The 25,241-nt window shown below is 40.4% G+C and overlaps 1 protein-coding gene across 1 annotated transcript; it reads right to left on the bottom strand.

Annotated features, from left to right (window-relative positions):
- Window positions 1-15: 15 nt before the first annotated feature.
- FAM184B (family with sequence similarity 184 member B) lies at window positions 16-24,999 on the bottom strand. The gene is made up of 12 exons (XM_054172114.1): window positions 24,865-24,999; window positions 18,972-19,736; window positions 13,594-13,704; window positions 10,563-10,775; window positions 9,539-9,692; window positions 9,130-9,242; window positions 8,557-8,741; window positions 5,632-5,784; window positions 4,232-4,349; window positions 3,950-4,054; window positions 3,080-3,279; window positions 16-1,852 (listed from the first exon to the last, which is right to left on the bottom strand). Exons 1-12 carry the CDS (start codon window positions 24,997-24,999, stop codon window positions 1,759-1,761), a joined length of 2,346 nt encoding a protein of 781 aa, XP_054028089.1. The 3' UTR covers window positions 16-1,758.
- Between the last annotated feature and the right edge of the window lie 242 nt (window positions 25,000-25,241).

The following is a 25,241-nucleotide window of genomic DNA, read 5'->3' as shown; positions in this document are numbered from 1 at the left end:
TAATGCTTTCTTTGTTGTTTGTTTTGTGGGATTTTTTGGCAAAGATACGGTTTGGTTTTATAGGTCACTTGAAAATATGCAAAGCTGTTACTCAGGATGCTTCCTTGTAGAAGTGTTTTCCAGAACTCATCCTGTTCTAGAAAGAAATTACATGTCCATGAAATGACTTGGTTCTGTAGCTCTCCCCTGACTATGTCTTTGCTGGTATGATGAAAATGCTTGTGAAGCTAACTCTTGAGTTTTACTGGAAGATGTAAATGATTTGTCATCCAGTAATGAAGCACCCTCGGAGTTGTATCTAGGTCACATCTAAAAGTAAATTGTCCATCTTCACTGGACTTCAGCTCACCTCCTGAAGGCATCTCAGGCTATATAAATTGGATGGTTACAGGATGAAATCAAACTGCAGTCCCTGGGAGGGCATGTAATGCAGGCCCAGTGTTACTTGGGATCTGTCAGGCTAGTGTTTAAAGATGGTCCAAAATACCTATCCCCAAAATAAAGACCCATCACTGTGGATATTGGGTTATCAGCACTGTACAGTCTACAGAATTGGCTTCTATTGGGGTACAGTATTTCCTCACCCAAATGTAGCAAATTGGAGGTAGAAATAGAATAGAATAGACCAGGTTGGAAGAGACCTTCAAGATCATCGCGTCCAACCTATCAACTAATCCTACCCACCTAATCAACTAAACCATGGCACCAAGCACCCTCTCAAGTCAGCAGAGTGCCATCCAGCAGAGGTTCAGCTGTGGGCCTCTGCACGCACCTAGTTTGTTAGGCACCTGGGCCCTGTGGGGTGAAGTGAAACAGGGACTCAAAGCACAGGATTTAAAGGTCATGAAGGGAGCTATCTGAAACCCGAGGCTGCTGGTTGCATAGTCCCCTGCCTTTTGCATTTGATGAAGAACCAGTGGTGCCTTTCCTCACAGCACTGCTTAGTTAGCACGATCTGGCAGGTGTAGTTATGTGCTTGCAACAGGGTGAGCATGAGAACAATGCTGAGGTAAAACGTACAAGCATGCAGGTCCCATCACCTGGGCCTGAGCCTATCAGTCTGACTCACACTTCAGCATAACATAGCACTCGTTGGCAGAACAGAAATGGATAATTTACAAGCAAGTTTTAATGATACTTACATGTTAGCCTGCTTTATCAAGCTGATGCATGTACTGAAGTGTAACAGGCACATTATGGCAATGTTGACTATACAAAACAGTTTATTAAGCAACCCAGAATATTTCTAAATCAGCCTGCTATAAACATTCTTGGAGCTATGCCACATGCTGTACATCTTAAAATCAGCTTAAAAAGAACCTGTTAGAAACTTCCTAAATAACATTATTAAATGCAGATACTGTTTTAAACAGCTGATGGAGCAAATGTATAAACCTACAGAAACCGCCTACAGAGGTGAGCCAGGTTGACAGGATGTACTGGAGACCAAACTGTGTGTTAGGGTAATTGTGGAGTGTTACAGTCTCTTCATTAAAAACTCTTTTCACATAGCAGTATCCAGAATTTTGCTTTCTTCTTCATTTTTTACAGAGGTGGTTAGAAAAAAGAGCATTTTCCTGAAATCTATGCCTGTAACCCCACAGTTAGCAGGTGTAAGAAAGTGCAGCCACTCCTAATTATTTACATGGAGATTCCACCTCTTTTTTTGACTCTAAATCATAGATGGGATTATTGCTCCCTAAAAGAAAACAGGAGCAGCTTTTCTAGTAATTCTGGAAAGTATGGACATAGTTTGCTTTAAAATGAGAAATACTTAGTAAACCATTCTTGATGCTGCTGAGGGTCTTCTGTCTGGCCATCTTTGGTTTGTGGTGGTTCGTTGCCATGTGTCCTGTGCAAACAAAAAAGCTTTATTAGCATCATTTACTTACTTAAGATCTCATCAATATTTCATACTTTTCTCATTATCCTGTGAATGAATCTGTGCTCACGGGAACCGGATGAGCCCAAAAGGTGCCAGCTACAATGTCTAGTGGGCTTTCTGCTGGCCAGGTAACTGGGCCAACAGCACCAATAGCAACACAAAGTGTGAAGGAGAGCTGAACATCTGTGGAGAAATGTTTGCACATAGTTCTTGACATCTCAAAAAATAAAGGAGGCTTCAAGAATATGAAGTCTTGAAAATCAGAAAACAGCAGCTGCAATTCACTCTTAAAAACATGAAATAAAATTCATGCATTAAAGATGTTGGGTAAAAGTGTCATTTGGAATGGAAAGATTTAACAGAATATTAACTGGATTTTATAATCAATCCTGACTTTTCAGCATTTAGGATGCTTTTTTAACATCCATTTCAGTAAGCTCATAGTAGCAAACATGACTTCACTTAGGACTCTATGATTTACGTGACTAAGCAGCAGCCTAACTACTCTCAGGCTCCCTGTATACAAACCTGATCTGCTTTGGCAGGCATCTGGCCTGACACGGAATGTTTTTATCTTTAAGATGTAGGAAATGCCAAACTGGATCCAAGCCTGTGTCCTGGGTTATTGTCTTTGGCAGTGGTTAGCACCATCTGCCTTCAAGGAAAGAAGTCTCTAGCACACAGTTCAGAGAATAAATACTCTTCACTAGGAGATGAGAGAATAGGCTTTTGGTGTCATGGTAGCTACACGTGTTTAAAGCTATTTCAGAAAAAACCGGCAAGTGTCAGCGTCTAAACTGCTTGCCAGATGATTAGCCTAGGTTCCCCTAAAATAAAAATACATCATCTACCAGGTGAGGAAACAAAAGTGACAAGAACAACACATCCTTACAGAATCACTGATGTGTGCCCAAAGTTTTAAAAGGCCATGCTCACCATTAACTACATGGTTACTTAAATCCTTGAAAGTTCTGTTTTGTACCAGAGGCTGCAAGCACGTGGTCTGCTGGGCAGTGATCAAAAGCTACCCCTGCAGGGAAAGTCTCTGTGTATCTGCAGAGAATTGAATACGTGGAGTTCACTACATGACAGGACCTTTACATCACTCTTTAGCTACAAATGTGTCTGAATTGCCTACAAGATTCTGAATACCAATTCATTTATCATACAAGTCACTGCAAAACGACCAAATACCTTGTGGCAGCACTGCTGTCTGAGGGCTGTGCGGATGGAGAGCCCACCCTGAGGCAGCCAGGACTCTGGTCTAAGCTTGTAGATTTTGTTATTTGAGGAGCACTTCTTTTTGATCTCAAGTCACAGCTCCAAAAGCTCTTTGTGTAGGAAGCTAAATTTGGAACACTGACAACACGACTGGGCACCTCAGCCGGTTTCTTCTGGTTTTCATTGAAACAGAAAACATCATTACACACATCTTTTAAATGCATCACAACACAGTAACTCATTCCCAGACACCTGTGAGGAGCACCCAAACATGAAGTTTCCCATTTTTTCCTATAGGCATTTAAAATAAATTCTCAGGGTAGGCTGTGAGGATCCATGGATTAATAATAAAAACAACTTGATTATTTGACCTTGAGGTTTTAAGACACATCACAACTGATAACTTTGCAGAACTCAGGTCCTTGCCAACAACTTCAGCTCCCTTCTTTTCATCATTACTTATAGCCAGTATCATACAGAGGGGCTGGAATGACAAAGGGCAGGTCCTGAACAGCCTGGACACAATTCACAATTTCACTTGATGCATGCAATATCCCAAATAGCAGCTCCCAACTCTGCAGGCAATGGCTGTGCTCATCCCAGTGGAAGACTGACATCTTTGGAGTTCCAGTGTTTAATAGTTGCTTAAACACCTCTACCTACATGCATATACATCCTTCTGCTGTACTTATGTTATACTCAGCACCTGGCTTACTGGAAAGAATTCTACTGAATAACACTATCACAAAAATTTCACAGGACCTTATTGTCCTGATCATCTGAATGATTCAAATAGTAATAGGACATCACAATTTGCAGTGTTAATTGCATTGCTCATCTTACCTTCATGGAAGGAGTCAAGCATCCTGAGTTAGGGTGGAAAGAAAATGATCGATTCCTGTAAGATTCAGTGTTGGCTAAAAGCGAATGCTGGAATTTTCTTCCTTCCTGAGGGGAAAGAAAGTTATGTGCAGGAAAACATCTGTTTGTTGGAAGTTGGAATGGAAACATGTATTTGTCAAAGTATGGTAGGACAGAAAGAATCAATCTGAACTGTGTGTGAAGCACTGAATAAAGCCTTTCAGCAGACTGTGAAATATCTGGACACATAAAAATAAATCTTACCACTAGCTGCTTGCTAATCTCTTCTCTCTCATTGAATTTGTCCTGCAGGCAGCTTATATGCTGTGTATCTTCTGATCTGGACTCCCACTTTCTTGACTTTTCTTCTAATTCTTTAAGTCTGTGCCAAAGAAAATACAGACTGCAAAAAACTTCTTCAGACCAGATTCAAGAGCTGCCTGGCTTGTATTCTACCCTAAACTCCAAGCCTAGAACACAGGAAGGCAGTCAAGCCTTTCTGCTAAAACAGCACTATCAAAATGGGCAGCTGCAGATGGGTTACATGTGAGTATAAAATGTTGTGGAATCCCACAATAAATTGCCAAAAGGGTTAACCCACAACACGTCCAGTGTAAAACCTGTTTGTTCTTTTTTCTGACCAATTGTGTTTAGAATCCACAGGGTAATTCCAGCCACATCTCATAGAGGCCTCAGAAATACTCTGTAACTTTCATGAAAAGCAAGGCTTGCTGCTTTAGTGAACTAAGTCAAAACCTGTAGTGTGAGTTCAGCTCTTTAAATGCTTTACCCAGGGAAAAAGATTCAAATGAGAACTTACATCTTGGAGGTGGTGTGAAAACAAACATTTGATTGGCCCATGAAGGTAATAAATTTTGCTCCTTGAGAAATTGTGTGCTATGAAGTTCACCTGCATACTGAGCATTAGAGAATACAAAGAGCCTTTCTTGGCTGTTTGGGGGGGGGGTTGTGTGTGTTGTAAACATTTCTGAGAGACCCTCCTGCCAATCTTATATTCAATTTAGTGTAGCCCAGAGTTTAGATAAAAAGATACATCTTTACATCTGAATGGGCTGAGACCTGCTTACATACAAATTGGTCTCTCTTTTGGACCAGTGCCTCACAGCTGGGATCAGACCAAAGGACAAGAGGCATATACAATCATGGGTTATTTCTGAGTGGCCTCTTCTGGATAGTCTGGAGCACCACAGAGCTACTTAATTCCACAGGGGGCTGCAAAGTGCATTTATTTACATGAGTTAATGGGGGCTGGCCTGGGAAATTTTCAAGGGAGTAAGAATGAGCAAGAATTTAACCTCAAAGATACTGCTCTGCTGAAAAAAATGAAGTACAAGATCATGGATGAAGGCCTCTGATATCATCTGTGACAAAGGTGATTTTACACTTCATAAAAGTGCCAAATGCTAGGTGCAGGTTTTAGTTCAGCATTGTAAAACTGTATGTATAGTGTTTGACATTAAGTGTTAGTTAGAGTCTATTGCAGTATGTCTGGGTCTTTCTGTGTTTGCACAAGAAATACCCATGCATGAATATTTCAGTGCCTACAATATTCTGCCTATGAGTAATAAAAAAATACACATCTTAAGAATAATAATTTCAAACAGCATTCACTGTCAGTAGGAGCTAGAGCTTATTGAAATGACTTAGTTCCTAAGGAGAAAACCTTTGCTTGCAGGTGTGCCTGAGTGCTGCTGAAATCAGAGAACAGACTTTCCATTTCTTTCCGGTGCCCTTGGTTCAGTGTGTCCAGTTCTTTTTGGCACTTGATATTGAGGTCTTCTACCAGTAGCCTTTCATTGGTATTAAAACATGTCTGAATTCTCAAGTTTCAATACTAGTGTATTATCATTGTTCAAAGCATGCAGGTTTGAGGTCTTTTATTGACTAGGAAGGCAGTTAAGTGGGCACAGCTCTGGGCTTCTGCCTACTGATTTGACTTTGCAACTTCAGTTGCAGTCTGAAGCAGAACACTGGAAGAGGAGAATTCTTTGGAGACCTTCAGCCTTCAGGAAACAGAGTCTAGTCTATACAATAATGCTATTTATATTCTGTCTATGGTTAGTTTGTATGTCAGTCTTAATAGTCAAACAGGACAATGAAGTCGTAGGAACTAACTTGTACTGAGCAAAATTATTTTGACATCTCTGGGATTTTAACATTTTAACTCTGGTGCTGTATTTGTCACATCATGGCACCAGAAACTGTTAATAATGCCTACCATTATCTTTAAGAAATGGTTTTGTAAAGTGAAGGTAGGCAACATAACAATGTCTAACTACAAAATTTGTCTTTAAACAGACAATTCATTTAAGAGACACTGCTTAACACCCCCAGCTGAAAACTAAAAAATGCCTATCCAGAACATTGCTTTCTGATAGCAACCCCCAAACCAACAGACATCTATTGAAGAATGATTCTTAGCTTGTTGCCTTTTGTTTGCCAACATTTTGTCAAGCCTTGGAGAAACTTTTTCATTAACTCAGTGCAGAGCTGTTCTGTTGTTCACAGATTAAACTAGACTTGTCAAACCCAGGATACCAACAACTGCAATTCTCACCAAGGATATTAAATTTATTATGTTTTCTTTCTTTTTCGGTGTATTTCTAAGCCCCTTTCTGAAATGCTTCAGGAAAGGGCAAAAGGCCCACAGAAGGTTTCTGCCCTTGAAATTACAGCACAGCAAAGGGAGTGACTGATTTGACACTCAGCATAAAAAAAGAAGTGGAAGAGTGAAAATGGGAGTCAAATCCTTGAAATGAATCTTCAGGGAGGGGCTTAATAAAAGCTTTACTTCAGAATGGCCATTTGGGGACTTTACCCTCTCTCCCCATTAAAAACCTAGTCCTTGTAAAAGGTTTCTGCACTGGAGCTGCATTCCACACAGTTCCAAAGAACAGAAATGGAAATGATTACTTCAGGCAGATTACTGGTTTCACTTACTTGGCCACAGTAACAATAATAATTTTAAATAACTGGTTATAGAAATTACCCCCATGCAAATAAAAAGCCATTATCAGCTTTCAGATCAGAAACAACTATATAGCATAAGACAAGGTCACCATTGTTAAAGAAATAGTTTAAAAGCTGCTAACTATGTGTACTTACTAATTCAGTTATTCCCCTATCCAAATTATTGGTCCTGCAAAAAGAAATCAGGAGCTGCAAGTTAATATTCCAGTCTGTCCATGGGTTAATTTCACAGCAGCATGGATCAGGTGCCTAGGACCACCTGAGCTCTTTGGTTCCACCTCTGTTATTTGAACAATCTCTCCTTACATAATTTCCATTAATGCTTCCTTCTCAAATGCTTACTGTAGTAGAGCTACACCATCTAGCCCCTGTAAAGATTATCCTCCAGCCCAGGAGCTTTAGTATTTGAGGCCTTTTAGACCTCATCACTGACATGTGAATAATTCTCTTCATGAGCAGAAGCTCCAAATTCCTTCAAGGTAGCTGGAGGGCATTGATGAAACTCTCTGGTTTGCGGTTCTTTGTGTTGATCTCACTTCAAAAGCTTGAAATGAAAGTCACTTTCAAATAACTCTCCAAAGAATGCAAAGGGAAAAAAAAAAGTTTCTTTCTCATTCTTTAAATAGCTGCTGTCTGGCAGAGAGAAACAGAACTACTCCGGCCACTCTGACAGTCTGCTGAGACATTGTAGCTCTTGAGTGCTTTTCTCTGGACTACATAGGATAGAGTTTTAAAGACTCCTTCTAGGGAATACTCTTCAGAAATCCTTTCATACATACAGCTTGAGTAGTTAGAGGCATACTGTCTACACCACTGCAGAAATTAATTGAAAGCTATTCATGCACCAGATTCCTCCATCTATTTGCAAAGAGAATGTGTGTCATCACCCAGAAATCCCAAGGAATTCAACAGCCATACAAATGCACTGGACAATGAACCTCAGCCTTGTCTCCCATGCAAAATGTAAGTCCTGTGCTTTTTCTGTACACAAATGAGATTGATGTTACTGCAGTGCAACACACGCTCCAAGCCTGAGGCTGTGCTAAGAGGATGCAGTCTGCCTACTACAGTCAGCCAAGACTACAAGTCAGTTTGCCCTTTCTGTGCCCTGACACCATATTACAGCTCCAAGCTTTCATCAGTATCTGCTACCACTGCCCATACTGCCCCAGTGCAAAACTGGCTGTTACAGCCAAAGCACTCTCACAGAGTGCATATGGCACTCTCAAGTGTCCCCTTTAGAGTTAACAACCCACAGGTTCCAGCTACAAAGAGCTCCTATAACAATCTGGCATTTCTCAGAGACTTACAGCTCTTAGGTGAGCTTGAGATTTGTTTATAGCTTCCGGTGCCTTTGCTCAGATCATTCCTGTGGGGCTACACTGGCCACATTTCTCTGGCATCTAATGAACAGCTGGTTCAAATGCTTCTGTTATGGCTGGCAAGAAATGTGAAACGAACCACTGCTCTTGCAAACCCCTAACCCCTACGGTTAGTACGTCAGAAAGTTTCTGACACTCCGTACATTTAGAACACCTCTGATGCTGGCATTATTGTTGACTCTGGATAGCACTGTGAAGTGTGAATTTAAGGCAAACCTTCTGTGCTGTCTCTCCCTATCCTCAAGTTGTGCAGCTTCTTGCTTCTGTGACTCCAACTCAGCACTGAGTAGCTCCATTGTTTCCTTCAGAAGTAAGTTTTCTTTCTTGAGGTCAGAAATTTCATTCTGACATTTCTCCAGTTCATCTTGAAGAGATCTGATCTGGTTCTGGCTACTTCCTTCCTAAGAGAAAGGTCAAATTTAGTTATTCACAGGCTCCTATTATTATTCAACATGAAACCCTCACTGGAACTGTGTGCATTAGGTTTTTGTTGACTGAATTTTAAATTATATGTGCAAGATAAAATCTGTGATCAGAATTTCCTGAGCATGTTTTGTAGTACCCACACAACTGGTTGTATTGTAACACTCGTTTGGTTACTTCTCTTGTAGAGTCTGATCTTTACATGGTGGGGGGGAAAGCCTGCCTATAGGGAAAAGCTGATAAACAAAGCTAACATTTTGAAGTGGGACATCAGGCTAGGAAACCCATTCCATTTCTGGAAGAAAGAAATTTGATGTTAATGCTTTCTCAAAATACATGTCAAGGAAATAAGAACTGGATTCTTGCCTGTTGCTTCTTCAGAGTCTTCACACTCCTCAGCTCCATTTGGAGTTCCTCTATTTGTTTCTTGAGATTAGTGCATGATGTTTGCTGCTCAGAGAGCTCCAATCTTAGAGACCCTAGTAACAGACAAGGGTTAAGGCAGTCAGAGGCCAGTCAGATACAGACAATGAAAATGAAAAACATTAACACATGACGTTTAACTTTGTTGCTCAACTCCTTCCTCATTAAATCCAATGACCTGCAGTTACTGCAGAAGTGTCTCAGCAGTATAATAGTAAGACACAGAGCTACAATTCAGATTCAGAAAACATCATTTCCCAGAAGATGGAAAAGAAGATGAATGGGAGGGAAGTTAATGCTTCTCAGCATATCAGCAAGCAGTAGGAGCTGTGCATGACATGAGACATTATACCTAGCAACAGGGTTTGCTGCTTCTGTATCTGCTCGAGTTCATCATGTAATTCTTTCTTTGCTTTCTCTTCCAAGGTTTGGATTTCCAGCCTATGAGACTGATGCTGGATCTTGAAAGTCTCATGAAATTCCTTCTTCAAACGTTCTTCTGTCTCCTGTAAGAAAAAGGCCCAAACAGAGTAGTTGGAGCCTCTGCATCACTTTGTTTTACAAGTAATGTCAGGATGAATCTTGTCTTTCATTGCAGAACTTTGAGCTCTGCAGTGGCTGTGAAAGCAAACTCCTATCCTCAGTTTAATTTTTACCAGCTGACTGCCTTCAGCTTGGTTTTGTTAAAGCTGGGATGTTACTCTAAATATATAAACAAGATATTAAAGTCTCCTTAGGGTGGTTTTACTACATATGCTTTATAAGCAAGTTTTCCCTAAGGTGTGTGATATCAACGAGGCCACCTCAACTCCATGTCACAATCACATGTAGATATTTTTGTCTCAGACAGCAGCATTCCTCAGAACCTCAATATACTGCATTGTAATTTTGTCACTGAAATAAATGCACCTGAACCCTTAAAGTTTTGGTGTCCACTTAGAGAACTGATTTCTTGAAGGTGTCTAAGGCAACACACATCATTAAACATATCTATTATACTTATTATAAGATATTGATGTATAAATTGATAATGGATGAAAAAGAATAAACCCAAGTCCTGTTAATAATACAACTAGGAATTCCCTTTTATTTCTGAAGCAAGAGCCCAGCTAGAGGAGCTTGCATTCAGCACAGCCTAACTGTACAGGGTAGGCTGTATTTTTTTAAACTATTTCTGTGGTTCTGCATTCAAATGTTAAAAAAATAAAGCAACCTAAAGATGGTGAGGTTTCAAAATCACAGAATAATTCTTTGGGTGAAATAACAGCAACCTACTATTGAAATAAAAAGAGAAAACTGAGCTTCATTACTTATCCCTACCTGATATGGTTTATCCCACAAATACATTTTTTTACACTAGTATGTAGTAAACTGACCTTGAGCTCCTGATTTTTGCTTTTCTCCAGCATTTTTAGGACTTTTTGATGTGATGCCTCCAGCTGCAGTTTGACATTCTGGTTTTCTTTAATGGTGTTTTGAAGATCCTGCAAGAGCTTCTCTTTTTCTGTGTTGGACTGTAGGTTATGTTTCTTTAATGACTCCTTGAAATTATTTGCTTGTTGATCTAACATTTGCTTCAGCTGATCCACCTTCCAGAAAAGTAAGCCAGCAGGACAGGATTAATGGCTGCATTCACAATGGAGAGGAATTACATGAATTTGAGCACATTTGATGAACTTGTGTTGGTCTATGACAAACAGCAAGATGCTTGCCTCATGCAAGAAGAATGGCATCCCTCTTGTATATCCTTTCTGCAAATATTTCAGCAAGGATTTTTCTCAAATTACGTATTCTCAAATCTCATCTCATTCCTTTTGTGAATCAAGTCTTTTGTTTCACTTTTTTGTCCCTCAAGCAAATGTTTTCCTATACAAAGAAAGGCAATACTGAAGTTTTCAGGCTCTGCAGTTCCTTTTAAAATTAACCTTTGATGTGAAGCACTTCATGCTGTACAGTCACCTGCACCAACTGATGTAAAACGCAGCAGCATTACTACATTCATGAATGCACTTTTTTTCCCTGGGCTTCCTGAAAGTAAGCCAGTGAGTAAAACAGATGTGCCAGAAGAATAGGCAGTATGTTTTGTAACAGAAAAAATGAACACAGGGAAAATGTCACTGGGAATCGTTCCTTTGCAGATTAAATACTCATCTAGGTAGTGAAGATGAAAAGAGGTGTCTATAAACTTCAGCTGTGGTCACAACATATTAACCTTCCAGACTCTCTTCATAGACAACTATTGGCAGCAATGGTTTATAACATCTTCATGCAGCAAAACAAAATCTCTTGAAAAAAAATGTACCTCTAATATCATTATTCAGTCACTTTTATCCACCAGAATTGCACAAAGTGGTCTTAAAGATGCAACTAATACCTATCTACAGTATAAGGCCCAGGCAACAGTATTTTTCTAGGCTCCCACCGTTTGCCAATAAAGAACACTGATCAACTATTACTAAAAGATGACAGGTAAGTTTTGAGATGTTCCAAAAGTCTTTCAAGTCTCATTCTTTTCTAACCATAATTACTGTCCTTCTCCTGGGAAGGATGGCTTAATTCTTCTGACGAAGTACCTCTCAGACTTTCATAGCCCCTGGGCAAAAATACTGGGCAGGTATAAGGCCTTGCAAGCCGTCACAGTTGGCTTTCCTGTTTGACTTCTGCTCTGATTACTTTAATGCACTCTGTTTGCAAGCACTATGAATAACTGAAGTCTATCTCGAGTCTGCCTGCTCTCCCCTTCTTTCATTTATTGTACATGAGAAGTGTGAAGTCTCAAAGGCAAGATCTTATGTTGGAATCAGAGAGAATATTTTGACTTTCTCTATCTTTTAAGAAGAAAGATCTGAGTTTCTCAGTGCATTGCTACAGGAAGAATGTATAGAAAAGACTTAAAACTGCCTTTGGATGTAGTACAGAAGAGTCATCACAATTGAGCATTCGTTCATAGAGTCAAGGCACGCAAGGGCTTTACTCATACTATGAGGTTATTACATCAAAATGGTAGCATGGAGTAAGAAGTAACAACAAAATAGTGAAGTTATAGTTTGCCATTGTCTTTGGGCTTATTTGACAGTTACTTCAATTAAGTTCACAGGGAAGTGCCTTCCCAAACTTATGGCAATTCCTGACTGGAAGGACAGGCACATCTCTATTGCTCCTCTTTGGAGCTACCTACAACATCTCCATCAAGCTTTTGGCCACTGCTGTGCTAGCATCGCTCAAGGATGTATCACGACAAGGTGATGCCTGTGCCTCCATTTTATGTGCTTTCTCATTCCAGAATAGCAGCTTTAAAACATGATAAAGAGATCCTGTAGTGCAAAAAGCAAGGAACTGGATGGCTCCTAATGAATTAGCATGCTACTCACAGAATCCTTCCTTCCACAGGACCAATCAGGTCCCAGTGATACAGAAATTCCACCTCTTTGAAGTGCATCCCCAGAGAGATGAAATTACCATGATTCTGTCTACTCTGCATAGTGTTCTAGCTGTCTCAGCCCAACCAAAATCTGCCTTCTGCAGCCAAGGAAGCTATTTTTAGACTGAAATTGTACCCAGGTTAGAACTGGATTAGTAACAGCACATTGCCTAACCTCTGAGGCGTAAGCTCTGGGCTGAGCCATTGCAAAGGTTCCCAGATGGGAATCATGCCCTCAGTGATGCATAATGTTGTACAGTAAATTGTGGCTTCTTGCCTGTGAACATTCATATAGTTATAGAAGGAAAGTATTGTGCTTCTTCACTTCCCTGGCAATACTGCCAAGCAATTGATTCAGAAAGTAACTGATAGAGTAAATCAAAAAGCAAAATTTCTCTTCAGAAGGAGCCCTTCCTCCCCTTAGGGAGCATTGTTAGATTCCAAAATATTTTTCTGCCCTGAATCTGTGACTTCACAAGAAGTAATTTGATGACCTACCGTAGAAACACGGACATTTAAGGGAATTTAGAACAGAATAAAGATGACTGAACTCTGAGAACTCATTTTGCATGAGGTGCAGGGAAGTCACTCTGGGTAGGTCAACACAGGCTGGCCTGACTTGAAGTTCTCTCAGAGAAGATGTAGAAAACGGTAGCATACAAACATCACAGCATCACAGAATGTCAGAGGCTGAAAGGGACCTCTAGAGATCATCCAGTCAAACCCAGGATTTAGCCAGAACTTTAAAAATTGCAAATAAATCCTGTGTTTCTTAGACTGGGCAATGAATAGAATGTCAGACTCAAACTAGGATACCAGAATGCACAAATGTGGTTTACAGGCGAAGTGTAAGCAGTATATTCTTGAACACTTGAATTTTTCTTGAATGGCAGCAAATATGATTTAAAGCTAATCAAGAATGTCTCAAGTAAGAGGAAAAATGAAGAGCCCTATTATTACCTGGGTTACATTCATGCACAGTTTACCTCAAGAGAAGAGTTTTGAAGTTTCCCAGTTAGGATTTCCTTCTCTTTCACTAGTTGCTTTAGTTCACACTCAGATTTTCTTTTAAATTCCTCTAGCTGCATCTGGAGCTCCTAAAGTTAAAAAGATAAATCAAATTAATATATAAAAAGGCATGTGATAGGTGGAACAGAGCATACAGCAAAATAATCTACGCCCACAGGTTCCTTTTTGAGAAATCAGATAGCACAAATGTATAAACTTCAGTAGTTTCATAGGCAGGAATGAATTCTTCTGAGAAGCACTTAACATTATTCCTACTCTCCAAAAATCTAGAAGGTCCTGTGGAGCTTACTGAATAGCAATAGGAGCTGCATGCTTTCTGTAACTTCCCAACTTGTCAGCAAGTGATTTGCTTACTCTCAAGTAAATGCTGGCCTTGGAAAGGTACAGCAATATTAAAGCTGAGGAACATGAGTAGCATTACATTCTCAACACCAAGAAGGGCCTAAAGAACACTGGATCAGCAGTCTGATTGTCCAGGTCTACAAACTGCTCTAATAATTTACTTTTTTTCCTGTCTGGAAGATGTCTAAGATAACACAGTGGTACATTAGGAGACAGAAACTGAATTCCTCCTTAATTTAACTATCCTTAATTTGTGCTGAAATTTGGCAAGCCACTTGGGCAGGCACTGAGTTGTAAGCTTCACTGTGCATTAAAGTATGTGCTTAAAACATACATTTCAAGGTTTTCTATTTGAATAGATTTCAGTTCACATTTAGATTCCCACTGCACAGAAACACTGCAGGTTGCAATGGTAGCCAAAGGATACAGCCACCCATGGCTCTCATGAAAGTGCCATTCTTTGAAAAACCTCTAAAGCAAATCTCTGCTAATGCATACTGACAGCAAAAATTACAGCTCAGCCACCTAAAGCACATTGAGAAAAGGTATTGCTCAGGGAACCTGTCTGCATCCATGAAAAGATGAGCTTTGTTTCAGATTAAAGTGAAGTAAGACACAGATCTGTGTGTATTTGTAACTAGTCGTCATGTTATTGGTAAAACCTGCACTCTGAAGCCATTTACCAGCACTCTGCAGAACTTGAGCCTCTGCCTACAGAATGCAAAATTTTGATTAAATGTATCTGAGTATTTCACAGCAGAAAGCTATAGAAATTTAAGTCAGAAATTGGAACACACCTACGACACATTTTTCTTCAGGAGGGACCTTAGATTAATCACTCCAGCCGTCACATGCAAAGCACGCAAGGGAAGTGTTGCTAAGAAGGTAATTTATCACAGCAAGGGTAAATTCACCTTCCTGCCTGGGGAGCTTTGCACAGAAATACAGCAGCTTCACTCTTCTGGGGGTTTTTTCTGCTTTTTTTTTTTTTCAGTAAGGCCTAGCAAGAAAAATCCTTGCATTTTATGTTAATTCAAAGTGCCTCCAGCGAGGATAATTCTAATGACATCACTGTGACCAATAAGATTAAAACCAGATGAATTGGAGCATCTATAAATAGAATTCCTACCTTCTGTAATTTTTTCTTTGAGCTGCCATGAAGTTTTAGACTGTCTTGGTTTCCTTTGTGTGCTTCATTACATGATCTCCTAGCCCTTTTAGCAGCTATTCCTTCAGACAAATCTTTTTCTTATGGGACTGATGCTTACTTTACAAAGGACATTCCCTGTGTCTTTTATTCATCCCCTCTCTTTAAAAAGCCAGAGTTTCCACAGCCTACAAAACACACCAGCTCTGTAATACGATAAAACCAGGGCAGGATTCTAGGGTTGCAGTAGTCTTGCAGCAGAGTGCTACCATAACAATATTTTAGGAGAACTAAACATTGCAGGAAAGATTCCAGGTTGGACAATTGTTTAAGGGGAGACATTATACAGAGGGAACTCTCAGGATACAAACATTCCTCATTCCTCAACCTGAGTTTATTCCTTGCATTAGGTCCACACAGCTTTTCAGAAGAACTGGTTTCTATATAAAAACCAAAACCAAACAAAACCCAACAGTATTCCAACCTGACCTCAACAGAGGAAGTCTGCCTTGGACCTTGCTCTCTTTAAGGTTTTGGTTACAGAAGAAATGGAACACTCTGTCCTGGTATAGCTCAGGATGTTAGTATTTTTGCCAGCACTGCAGCAATTCATGTACTTCAGGTATAGGAACGCGAGCTGGTGTTCTAATGGGTGAGTCAGAAATCTGGGAACCTTACAGGACTGACTGCTGTAGAATAACCCAAAAGCCATTAAGCTTAAAAAAAGAATTACATTGATTTCAGTATTCTTAGCATGCCATGCCTTTGAATATTTGAGAGCAAACCGTCTGGTTAGGTTCTTGCAAGTCTTCAGAGCCACTCTTGCTCTGACTCCGTTTGGCACCAGTCATTTGCTGCAGCGGTGTTATTTGATGTTTCTGTTCATCTACTTCAACTGCTTTGTTTTGGGAGTTCACCACAGTTTCTATAGCTTCTTTGGTACCCACATTTACATTTCAATAGCATTAATAATTTGCAGAATTTCCAATGTGAGTGAATACTAACATGAGAAGTACTTCAGAACAACATCAGTGAGCATCTTACCTGCTTTTTACAGGATTTTCTTCTCTTGAAGTGTGCTTCTGCCTTTGACTACACTTAGATCTGCCTCCACTTTTTTCACTCTGTCTTTTGATCCCAGAATTTCTTGTTGTGATCCTTAAAGCTACACTTCCAAATGCTAAAATATGCATGACATTACTTCTACATTGATTATACATGCTCTTTTTTTGTCATCTGAAATAAATGGCATTTTTCTCCCTTGGTGTAGTTCCATGATGTAAATCTTTCACCCACAGAGCTGGCTTAAATGCATTTTTTACTCTTCCATACCCTTAAACTGCCTCTGTTCCCAAAATGGTTGTAATGTAGAGCCATTCCTTCAGATGTAGTGGGCATCACTGTAAAGTGAACACTCATAAGAAGTTATCATCTACAAGGTGTCTGAGATTATCCTAACCTTGGAACAGGATATATTTCTGTTAATTTCATGACAATTTGTGCTAAAAGTTAATGAATATGTTGTTCGGTTGGTTGTTGTTTTTCCCCCCAGCTGCTGAAGTACAACAGTTTGCAACAAAAGCTATAATACAGATGCCTAAATGCAGAAAAATCAGCTCCCCCAGACTTTTCTGTCAGTCCATGCTAAAGGCAAAGTCTGAACTGCATTCAATGTTCTATTTCTGGAGGTTCTAGCCTTAGTTTCCAGATGTCTTAGATAATACTACAACACTCACTCAGGCAAAATTGCCATCTGTTCCTGTGTGAATGCTGAGTAAAACCTCATGGGTTAAAACTAACTTGTACTTAATGCTCTCTGTAGTTGAAAACATAAAGGTAATCTTGTCCCTTTTACCTCAGCATATGCCAGAATTCCTCCAGAACTAGGCTGAACAGACCACACTTGATGACTTGTCATCCTTCGTGTTCTCTCCTCCACAGAAACAGTAATAAATGTGCACTAATGTGATGCCTTTCATCTAAAGGTCTCAAACCTCTTGGCATACACTAAGGAGAAAATAGAAAATCCATCTTGCTTAGACATCAGTCCTTTTATCTATCAAGCCTTACCATAACTTTTCTTGACAGTATTTACTAATGACCAGAGGCATTACTGATCAATGTTTGTTTCCCAGTCTGCCCTTGTCCACAGAATTCGGGAAAACAACTTAGTGTTTAATGGTGGAATCAGAAACAGCCAATTTAGGAAGGAAAAAAACTCCACCTTTTTATTTAAATTGGAAAGAAACAGAAAATAATATTGTGCCTAACTGTTTTCCTCCTTTCAGATTTATCCTAGTCTGAGGCTATCTCCTTAAACATTGAGGGCAATATACCCCAGTGGTATGTACATCAGAGTCATGCCATAGGCTTTGAGGACCTGCAGCGTACAAGTTGAGCACATCTTTCAGGAAATATTTCAGTTTAACCCAGCTGGTACTGAATTTAGAAATTAAATTGCTAGTGACACCACTTTCTTATTTCCAGTTCCTATCACGTTTTGCATTATCTGTTTCTAAAACACTGCATTTCTTATACAGTAAGACAGAGCAATAAAACATGAGCATGAATATTCATGACTCCATTCATAGTTTCTCCCGAATGCTACTTCAAGAACACACAAGAAATCAGGATCTTTCTTTTCCCCTCACTTTGAACTTCTACAGAGCCAGAACACTCTTCCTTATTGAAACATATACTCCAGTTTTCCCTGACTCAGCCTTAAAATTGGCTTATCTCCATTTCTGACATTCATTATATACTCTCCAATTTTCTGCAGAAGACAGAGCTTGTTCTGCTCCAGATCTGCAAACTGAGAGAATGGAATCTAACGTTGGGAAAGATGTGTTCGATTCACCCTCTGACCTTGTGAAACAAAAAGGTGGTGACTATTGAAGGCTTAACTCTATCAATATATCCTCAAAGAGGCCCAGAACTCTCCACCAGCAGCAAAATGATACTGAGAGGCAAGATGTGAGGGCAAATGGTGAAGAGAGTCAGAGCTGTCTTGGAGGAACACAGCTGACCAAAGTGACCCTGCTCTCCATACGATTCTGAGGTTCTCCAGCTCCAAAGGAGACAAATCTTTCCTATCGGGAACAACGGTTGTGATTCTGAAATATTCCAAGTCTGGACCTTCAATATGTTTTCCTATACAATATGCAAGATTGCTGCCATAGAGCTGGGGACAGGTCTGGCAGGTGAGTTTACGTGGTGGGAAGGACCAGTAGTGTCGGAAGGAAGTTACTGTTGAGCAGCAATTAAGCACAAAGTTGCTGCACAGCTGTGCTGCAGATGTGCAGAGCTGACAGGCAAAGTGTGAGGTGAGAGCTGACAGTGAAAGCCTCATTGCTTGGCACATGAAACTTGGTAAGTGTAAAGGGCACTTCATTAAATGTCACTTGGTACAAGTGTCACTGTTGCTAGAGTCACACAAGACACATCACTTGATTCCTATCCTGCTAGCTCAAGTCTCTTGTCTTACCTATTCACATCCATATGTACTCTAAATACTCACTGCTAGTCCTGGGGCCTGCTTGGTGCCTTCTGGGCAGTAAAGGTAAAACTCTGTTCAGTCAACAAATTTTACCTCACTCCTCCTTCAGGGAAGACAAAGTCTAATGTTCAAAGAGTTCTTCTAATAAGTTAATAATCATCCTAACTCTCTTTAAAACACATAGCACTATATCCCTCCTATTTCTCATTTAAGCCTCTGAAACTGCTTTAGTGCCTCCAAAGCATTTGATTCAAATCTATATTTAAAAGACCCTTCCTCCCATGAATTTTGAAGAACCAATAACTTGCACTTTTATAGCCAGAGATAAGGATCACAGTCTCATACTTAACCTGTATTCTCTCCTTAAGCTTTTGAGAATGCTTCTTCCTCTCATTTATCTTCTGGCTTTTCTCCTCTAAGTCTGCCTCCAGCTTCTTTACCTGCTGTAGCAAAAAGCCTTCCTCAGCCTCTGAGCTCTTCCTTTGCTCCGTTTCTCTTTGCTGACAGTTCTCCTTTGTTTCTGTCAAAGACTGCTGCACAGCATTTTCCAAACCCTCCCCTTCTCTCTCATATGTGGCCGGTAGTTTGCTTGGTTTCCAAGTACATGTTTCAGTTGCTCTGTGCTTCTCAGTCTTTGTGTTTTCCATCTCATTTATTAGAGCCTGTCCTTCCATACTGTGTTTTTCATCTAAAATAACTTTTTTATCTAAATTTGCTCTCCTTGATGCTTTGTGTTCATTTAGCAGTCCATCAGGCTCCTGATTTAAATGCAGAAGCTTGTTTTTAAAGTCTGCATTGGTATCTACAGTGTCTGTAGAAAGAAATCTCTGTGATTGTTTGGCTTCTGTTCTCCACTCCCTCTCTTCCACCTGCCTCTTCCACAGTGTTAACTCTATCAAGGCTTCTTCCTTTAGTCTCTTGTGTTGTTCTACTTCAATTTCAAGGGCCTGAATATGCTTTCTCAGCTGTTGTTCTTCTTCAGCTTTGCTTTTGCACTGGAGAATTGTTTCCCTTGTCTCAGCAAGAATGTGCTGAATTTCTTCTTCATGAGCCTCCCTCAGAGCCTTCATGCTGGCCTCCTGTTCATCATTCTTAGTGTTCAGGGCGTATATCACCTATGGAACATGAAAAATCATAGAAAATTAAAAGTATCTGGTAAATGGTAGTAATTAATTCAATTTGTCAAGGTGTTTTCAGTATCTTTCCTTCCAGCACATAGTCCCAGATTCATTTCATATAACTAGTCTCTTAAATGAGGTATCTGGAATAGGAATGCAGTGGCTATATTCGGTAGGGAGCGAAAGGCATGTGTGAGTGGCTTAAATTTCATAAAGCACAGAGCAGCAGCCCTCTAAAAAGTTAATCTCTTAAGAAGGTTAAGATACTGAAGAATCTGTTTTCAGAACTCAAGTTTGAAGATTAGAGGGAATACATTTTCAATTCAAAATTCTTCATTGTGCTTCTACCACCACTGAAGAGAAATGTAGGAATAATAGAACACTACAATAAATAGAACACTACAATAGAGCTAGGAGGTGGCAGGTTAAAATAAACAGAAAACAGTATAGCATGTTGTATTCAACTAAATACAGGTGTCCTGTCACAGGAGTCTGCAGCAGTAAAAGGTCCCAGGGATTCCAGAAGTGTATGAATAAATTTATTGAAGAAAAATCCAGGCATGACTATGAAGTTCTACAATACTTTGATGGTCTCTGGAAAACTTGCACAAATGACTGGAGGCAGGGAGAATCCCTTACACAAATGCACTAGAGGCAGGCCACATTCCTCTCTCTGGGCATCATCAGAGACAATCTACTGGCAATCTACTGTGCTATTTGAAAGATATTTTTCATTTGGTTTCTCTCTACCCTTTCCAAGCAGAACTGTGGGAGCCAGAATCAACATATTATGCAGTTAATGGTCCACATAATCATATACATCATAACACTACATTCATGTACTCATGTAATTTTAACCCAGTGGATCCAGAGTGAATACAGCCACTGCTCACATTCCCATTTGAGCAAAACATTCAGCATATGCATATTAGCCATATGCTTGACACCTCCTAAGACTGCACATGCAGCTCTAGACTATTTAAGTGAGGATGTTTTAAGATGAGTTTGCACTGACTTCTAACATGAGCATAATTTCCTCTGTTGTAAAATATTGCTATCTACAGACTGGATAAAGGAAATGTTGGGGGAGAGGTACAGTTATAATGTCGCTGAAAAGGGAGCTTTTATGCATTATCTATGAAGAAAGGACAGAACACGAAAAAGAATATGACCAGGCAATTTTCTTTTGTGCAGTTAATGGATCACTAGATATTGTACTACCTACAGCCTGTAATGCACAATATTTTGTACATAAACATTAACTAGGGTTCCTTGAAAAAGGAAGGTCATGTACAGTTTCCATTCCAAAGTAGCTTTGGTGGTGACAGTTAGAGAAATCTTTGTCTGCACTTTTCTGTCAGTTGGTAGGCAAAAATAATGCTAGCTTTGAAATCTTGATAGAAACTTGTACATAAAAATCATGAAAGCCAATACATCATCAAGCAAAGTGCATGAGGATATTGATAGCTGACTTTGCCAGTCTTGTTAGTACACAATGTAAGCAGCATAATAAAAAGATTCTTTCTCTTTGCCTACATGGAAGCCAGTTTTTATATTCCTTGCCTAAAGGAAAAATAGTGTTGCTCCAAAAGCATGATCCTAGTTTTTATGCTGCTCCATTTTGCTTCATTTCTGCAGAATACTGAATACAGTCTCTAGAGAACTGAGATCAAAAAGCCTGGAGCACACAGGAGAGCTCTGGTAGCATAACAACTAACTGTACATCAGCTGAGCCACTGCAAGCATTGGTTACAGAGCAGTCAACAGACCATAGTAAATGAGGTCAATAAACTTATCTTAAACTATGCGAAAAAGGCAAGATATGTCAACCAGAAACATCAGGAGGCAACAGGAGTGCTCTGTTACTGTTGCTCAGCTGACAGGTGCTTCCAGAGAAAGCCATTAGAATTTCATCATAGTTCATTCCTAAAACTCATCAGCCACTTTGTAAAGGCTAGGAAAGGTTAAAAGAGCTAACACACAGCCCTGCTGCAACACACTGGAGCCTATGCCCCCACACACCTACCAGGCCACTTGCTAATTCTTCTGTAAATTTCCACCCACAGAGTGAAGCTAATAGAACTAAATATGAGCACATATGTCATATAATTCTGTGCAAAAGTCAGCCATCCTTCCTTAAATAACTAATGCAAGTGGGTTTTTCTTATCTGGCTGATTTTAAGCTGAAGCATATTAAGTAATTTTCATACTTTCTACCCTGCTGACTGAGCTGAGGGGCAATAAACCTCCTGCTGACTGGTGGTGATAAGCAGCCAGCATGTGTAACATTTTCAACTGCTCCACAAAGAGTCATTAAGGAATGTCTGCCTACACTGCTTCTTCTAAAAGAAGAACACACTTGCTCCCCTTCTACATTTGTTTTCCCTGAAGGAAGGGTTCCTAATCGTGTTTTACCAGTAATTATCTTTTCCCTGCATTGCCACTCTCTTCCTTTAAGACTCACAGTATCCCACATACATACACAAAATCCTTGCCATGTTGCTTGATGTTTTGCCTAACAACCTGCTTGACCAGAAACACTGCCACTTCAACTGTGCTGCTTGCAACGAGGCTCTCAAATTCCCAGTACGGACTAATATGTACTCCTAGGGAAACTTAACCACCTCTCCTGGTGTGGTTGACAGCTTTGGACATCCTTTCTTTGCCTTTGAGAGGAAGAGGTAGTCACTACTGACTGTGTAACAAAGCAACAACGTCAGTTAAGCTCTATATCCTACACATAAACATTCTGTATTCATTTCTCCAGGCACAACACAGAGTGGGTGAGTAATTAGATCATTATCTCCCCATCAATGAAAATCTAACATCACCAGGACAGGAAGTTGCAGCTGTGTAACAGTTGGCACTGTATTGCATGCTAGGTTAGAAATGGCAAAACACTGCAGGTGCTTTGGAGTTAAGAGGCATTTTGTCCCAACTGTAATACAAACAAGGGGTCAGTGATTCAAAAGGGAGCTCTCCAAACTTCTTGGCCAAAGGTGATTATAACAAATTTTCCATTTTGTTGTTTTGCAGCTAATGTGGTTTCAGATTTTGCTTCTCAGACATTTGCTACTAGTACAGCATTAGGCCATCCAGGAAGGGAACCCTTGGGTTAAAAATTCCAGTTTTGCCACAAGGGCTCTGTAAGAGAGAGAAAACTGCTTCTTAAAAGCCACACTGCACAACAGAATTATTTGCTTTTCAGAAGTTCTTTTTTTAAACTTCAGATATAAATCATATTTATTTCAGATGACTGGAAAGCATCCAGAGTTCTATCAAAAGTAAAGAAATCATCCCACCTATATTTTAACAGCACAAGTTCAGCAAAAGCATCTGAAAGAAAACCCCACTTCAGTCAAATTTTGCCTTGGTACATGGGTGAGCTACACACACAGAGCTTTTGCTGCTGCAATAGCAGAGCTTTCTTCCCCAACCCAAACCCAAGCTTTTTATAAAGCAGTATAACAGTTTTCAGAAAGGAATGAGAGGGTTTTTTTCTCAAAATTTAGTTATTAGAGACTTTTCAAAGAATCACTTCATATAGAAAGGAAGGCACAGAAATCTCTACAGAAAATTAATTTGGCTTGAGTTGAAAATTCTGAACAAGTGACTCTTTGCACAGATCTCAACATGCTCTACACTGCTGTTGAAAAAAAGGATCATCCAGAAAGAATAAGCTGGTGATTTCTCAACTCCTGTAACTGTAAAGCATAAGCTGTCAATTAATAGAGACCTACCTATTGCTTTCTATTAGGAAAGGTAATACTGTGGGTTAAATGATACTTACAGATTAATTGAACTAGTGTGCAAAACTGATCAAAGATAGTGAGTACCAGGCAGAAAACAAGGGAATAACTTGGGACATCTAATTTACAGTCACTTTTCATCTACATTTCTCTATGGATACAGTATCAGCAATGCTATCAATAAAAAAGTGCTTCTCTCTAAGAATTTTCACAGCCTCTGTTGCTCAAAACTACCTGTGTTCCAAATACTACAGAAGTGTGATGTTTGTGTGGATAGTTCTATCTGAATTGCTTCAGAATGAGAATGTATCTTGAAGAGCGATGTGTGCATTCCTGAGCAGAAGGCTCACACGGTGTACAAGTGCTGTTACAGAAACACACAAGCACAGCACCAGTGAAGTATTGGCATGGTACAGCAAGTGTATCTGTAAACATTGGGAGCACTTGTGTATGAATTTGTACATGATGTGCATGATCACATACAGTCATCATTAGATGAGTATGGCACTGCAACTACAAAGCCATTCTAAATTGAACATCTGGATGATTTCCTATTGTCTGACCTGTATTTTCAAGCAGTTTTGTCATTGCCAGTGTTTTTTCATTCATTTCTTTACCAGCTGCAGTGAGGTTACAGAACATGTAAAAGCTACAAAATTTTTCTGTTTGTTTGCTTTGTGGTTGGTTGTTTTGTTTTCCTCTCACTGCCAAAGGTGCAGCAGAAAAACTGCTTACAAAATAACTGCTACCTCCTAGAGATTTTCTCTTATTTCTTGACATGGTGTAGAAAACGTCCAAAATATTTTGTAGCGTCGCTCAGTGTTGACTGAAAGTTTTACTGCAATATACTACGTAATTTAGTCCTGCCTCTTTTCCAACTCCTGTCTTTCGCGAATGCCATTGAAAGTATCGCAGCTCTTGCACGGGGAACAATCAAGTAGAAGACCACGTGTAATTTTAGTGCCACAGTTCGGCTGCAGCTTTGCAACAATCTGTAAAACGTAAATGAATTGCCATCCGCCTACTTCAGGAAAAAAAAAAAAGGCGGATACCGTCAGTCCCTCCGAGCAGCACACAGACAAACCCTACCCTCTCGCAGGGCCCGGGCTCTGCTCGCTATTGTTGCACGGTAATTAGAGCGGTTAAATTCGAGACGGCGACCGTCAGCCACAAAGGCAGCCCGCGAAGGCTGGTTTGTAGCACCAGCGGGGGAACTGCTCGAAAGGGAGTTCATGCACACCAAGGCTTTCAGCACCCGCCTTGAAAGAGAACCGGCTTCCCTCCCCTCCCATCAGAGGAGGCAGCTGCGAGCCAGCCCCACCGCCGTCGGCCGGGGCAGCCCCCTCCCCCGGGACGGCCGCCCCAGGGAGACTTACCTTGGTGAGCTGGGCGATCTTCTTGCACATTTTCACGTGCATTTCGTGACTGCGTTCCTCTGCCCAGCTGCTGCGAGCGGCTTTAGCTCCATTGCAAGTCCCGGGCTGATGCATCTTGTTTATGCCAGAGGCCATCAGGCTTGACTTTCAACCAAGCCTGTGTGTGTACGCTCCGGGTGCTGCGGTCCCGTCCCTGCTGCTGGCCTCCCCCGGCGCGTTACACGCCCTCAAGCCCCCTGAGTGCTGGAGGGACTTAAGCCCCAAACAGGGCAAGCTCCAGCCGCTGCCGCTCGCTCTTCTGTGCGGATGTCCCAGTCCTTCAGCACAACACGCAGGCGAAGAAGCAGAGAACAGCATGTGCAAGCATCTTGACTGGG

This window comes from Dryobates pubescens, chromosome 23, assembly GCF_014839835.1.
Source record: "Dryobates pubescens isolate bDryPub1 chromosome 23, bDryPub1.pri, whole genome shotgun sequence".
Classification (NCBI taxonomy): Eukaryota; Metazoa; Chordata; class Aves; order Piciformes; family Picidae; genus Dryobates; species Dryobates pubescens.
Note: the sequence above shows the minus strand (reverse complement) of the source record. Positions and strands in the feature narration are given on the sequence as shown.

What these genes read in the sequence shown, in the direction of transcription:
- FAM184B (XM_054172114.1), bottom strand. Translation starts at nt 24,999, where the DNA reads ATGGCCTCTGGCATAAACAAGATGCATCAGCCCGGGACTTGCAATGGA. An exon ending in AGATCGCCCAGCTCACCAAG is followed by an intron (nt 19,737 to 24,864) that starts GTAAGTCTCCCT and finishes CATGTTCCATAG; the next exon opens with GTGATATACGCCCTGAACAC. An exon ending in GCAGCAAACCCTGTTGCTAG is followed by an intron (nt 9,243 to 9,538) that starts GTATAATGTCTC and finishes GTCTGTTACTAG; the next exon opens with GGTCTCTAAGATTGGAGCTC.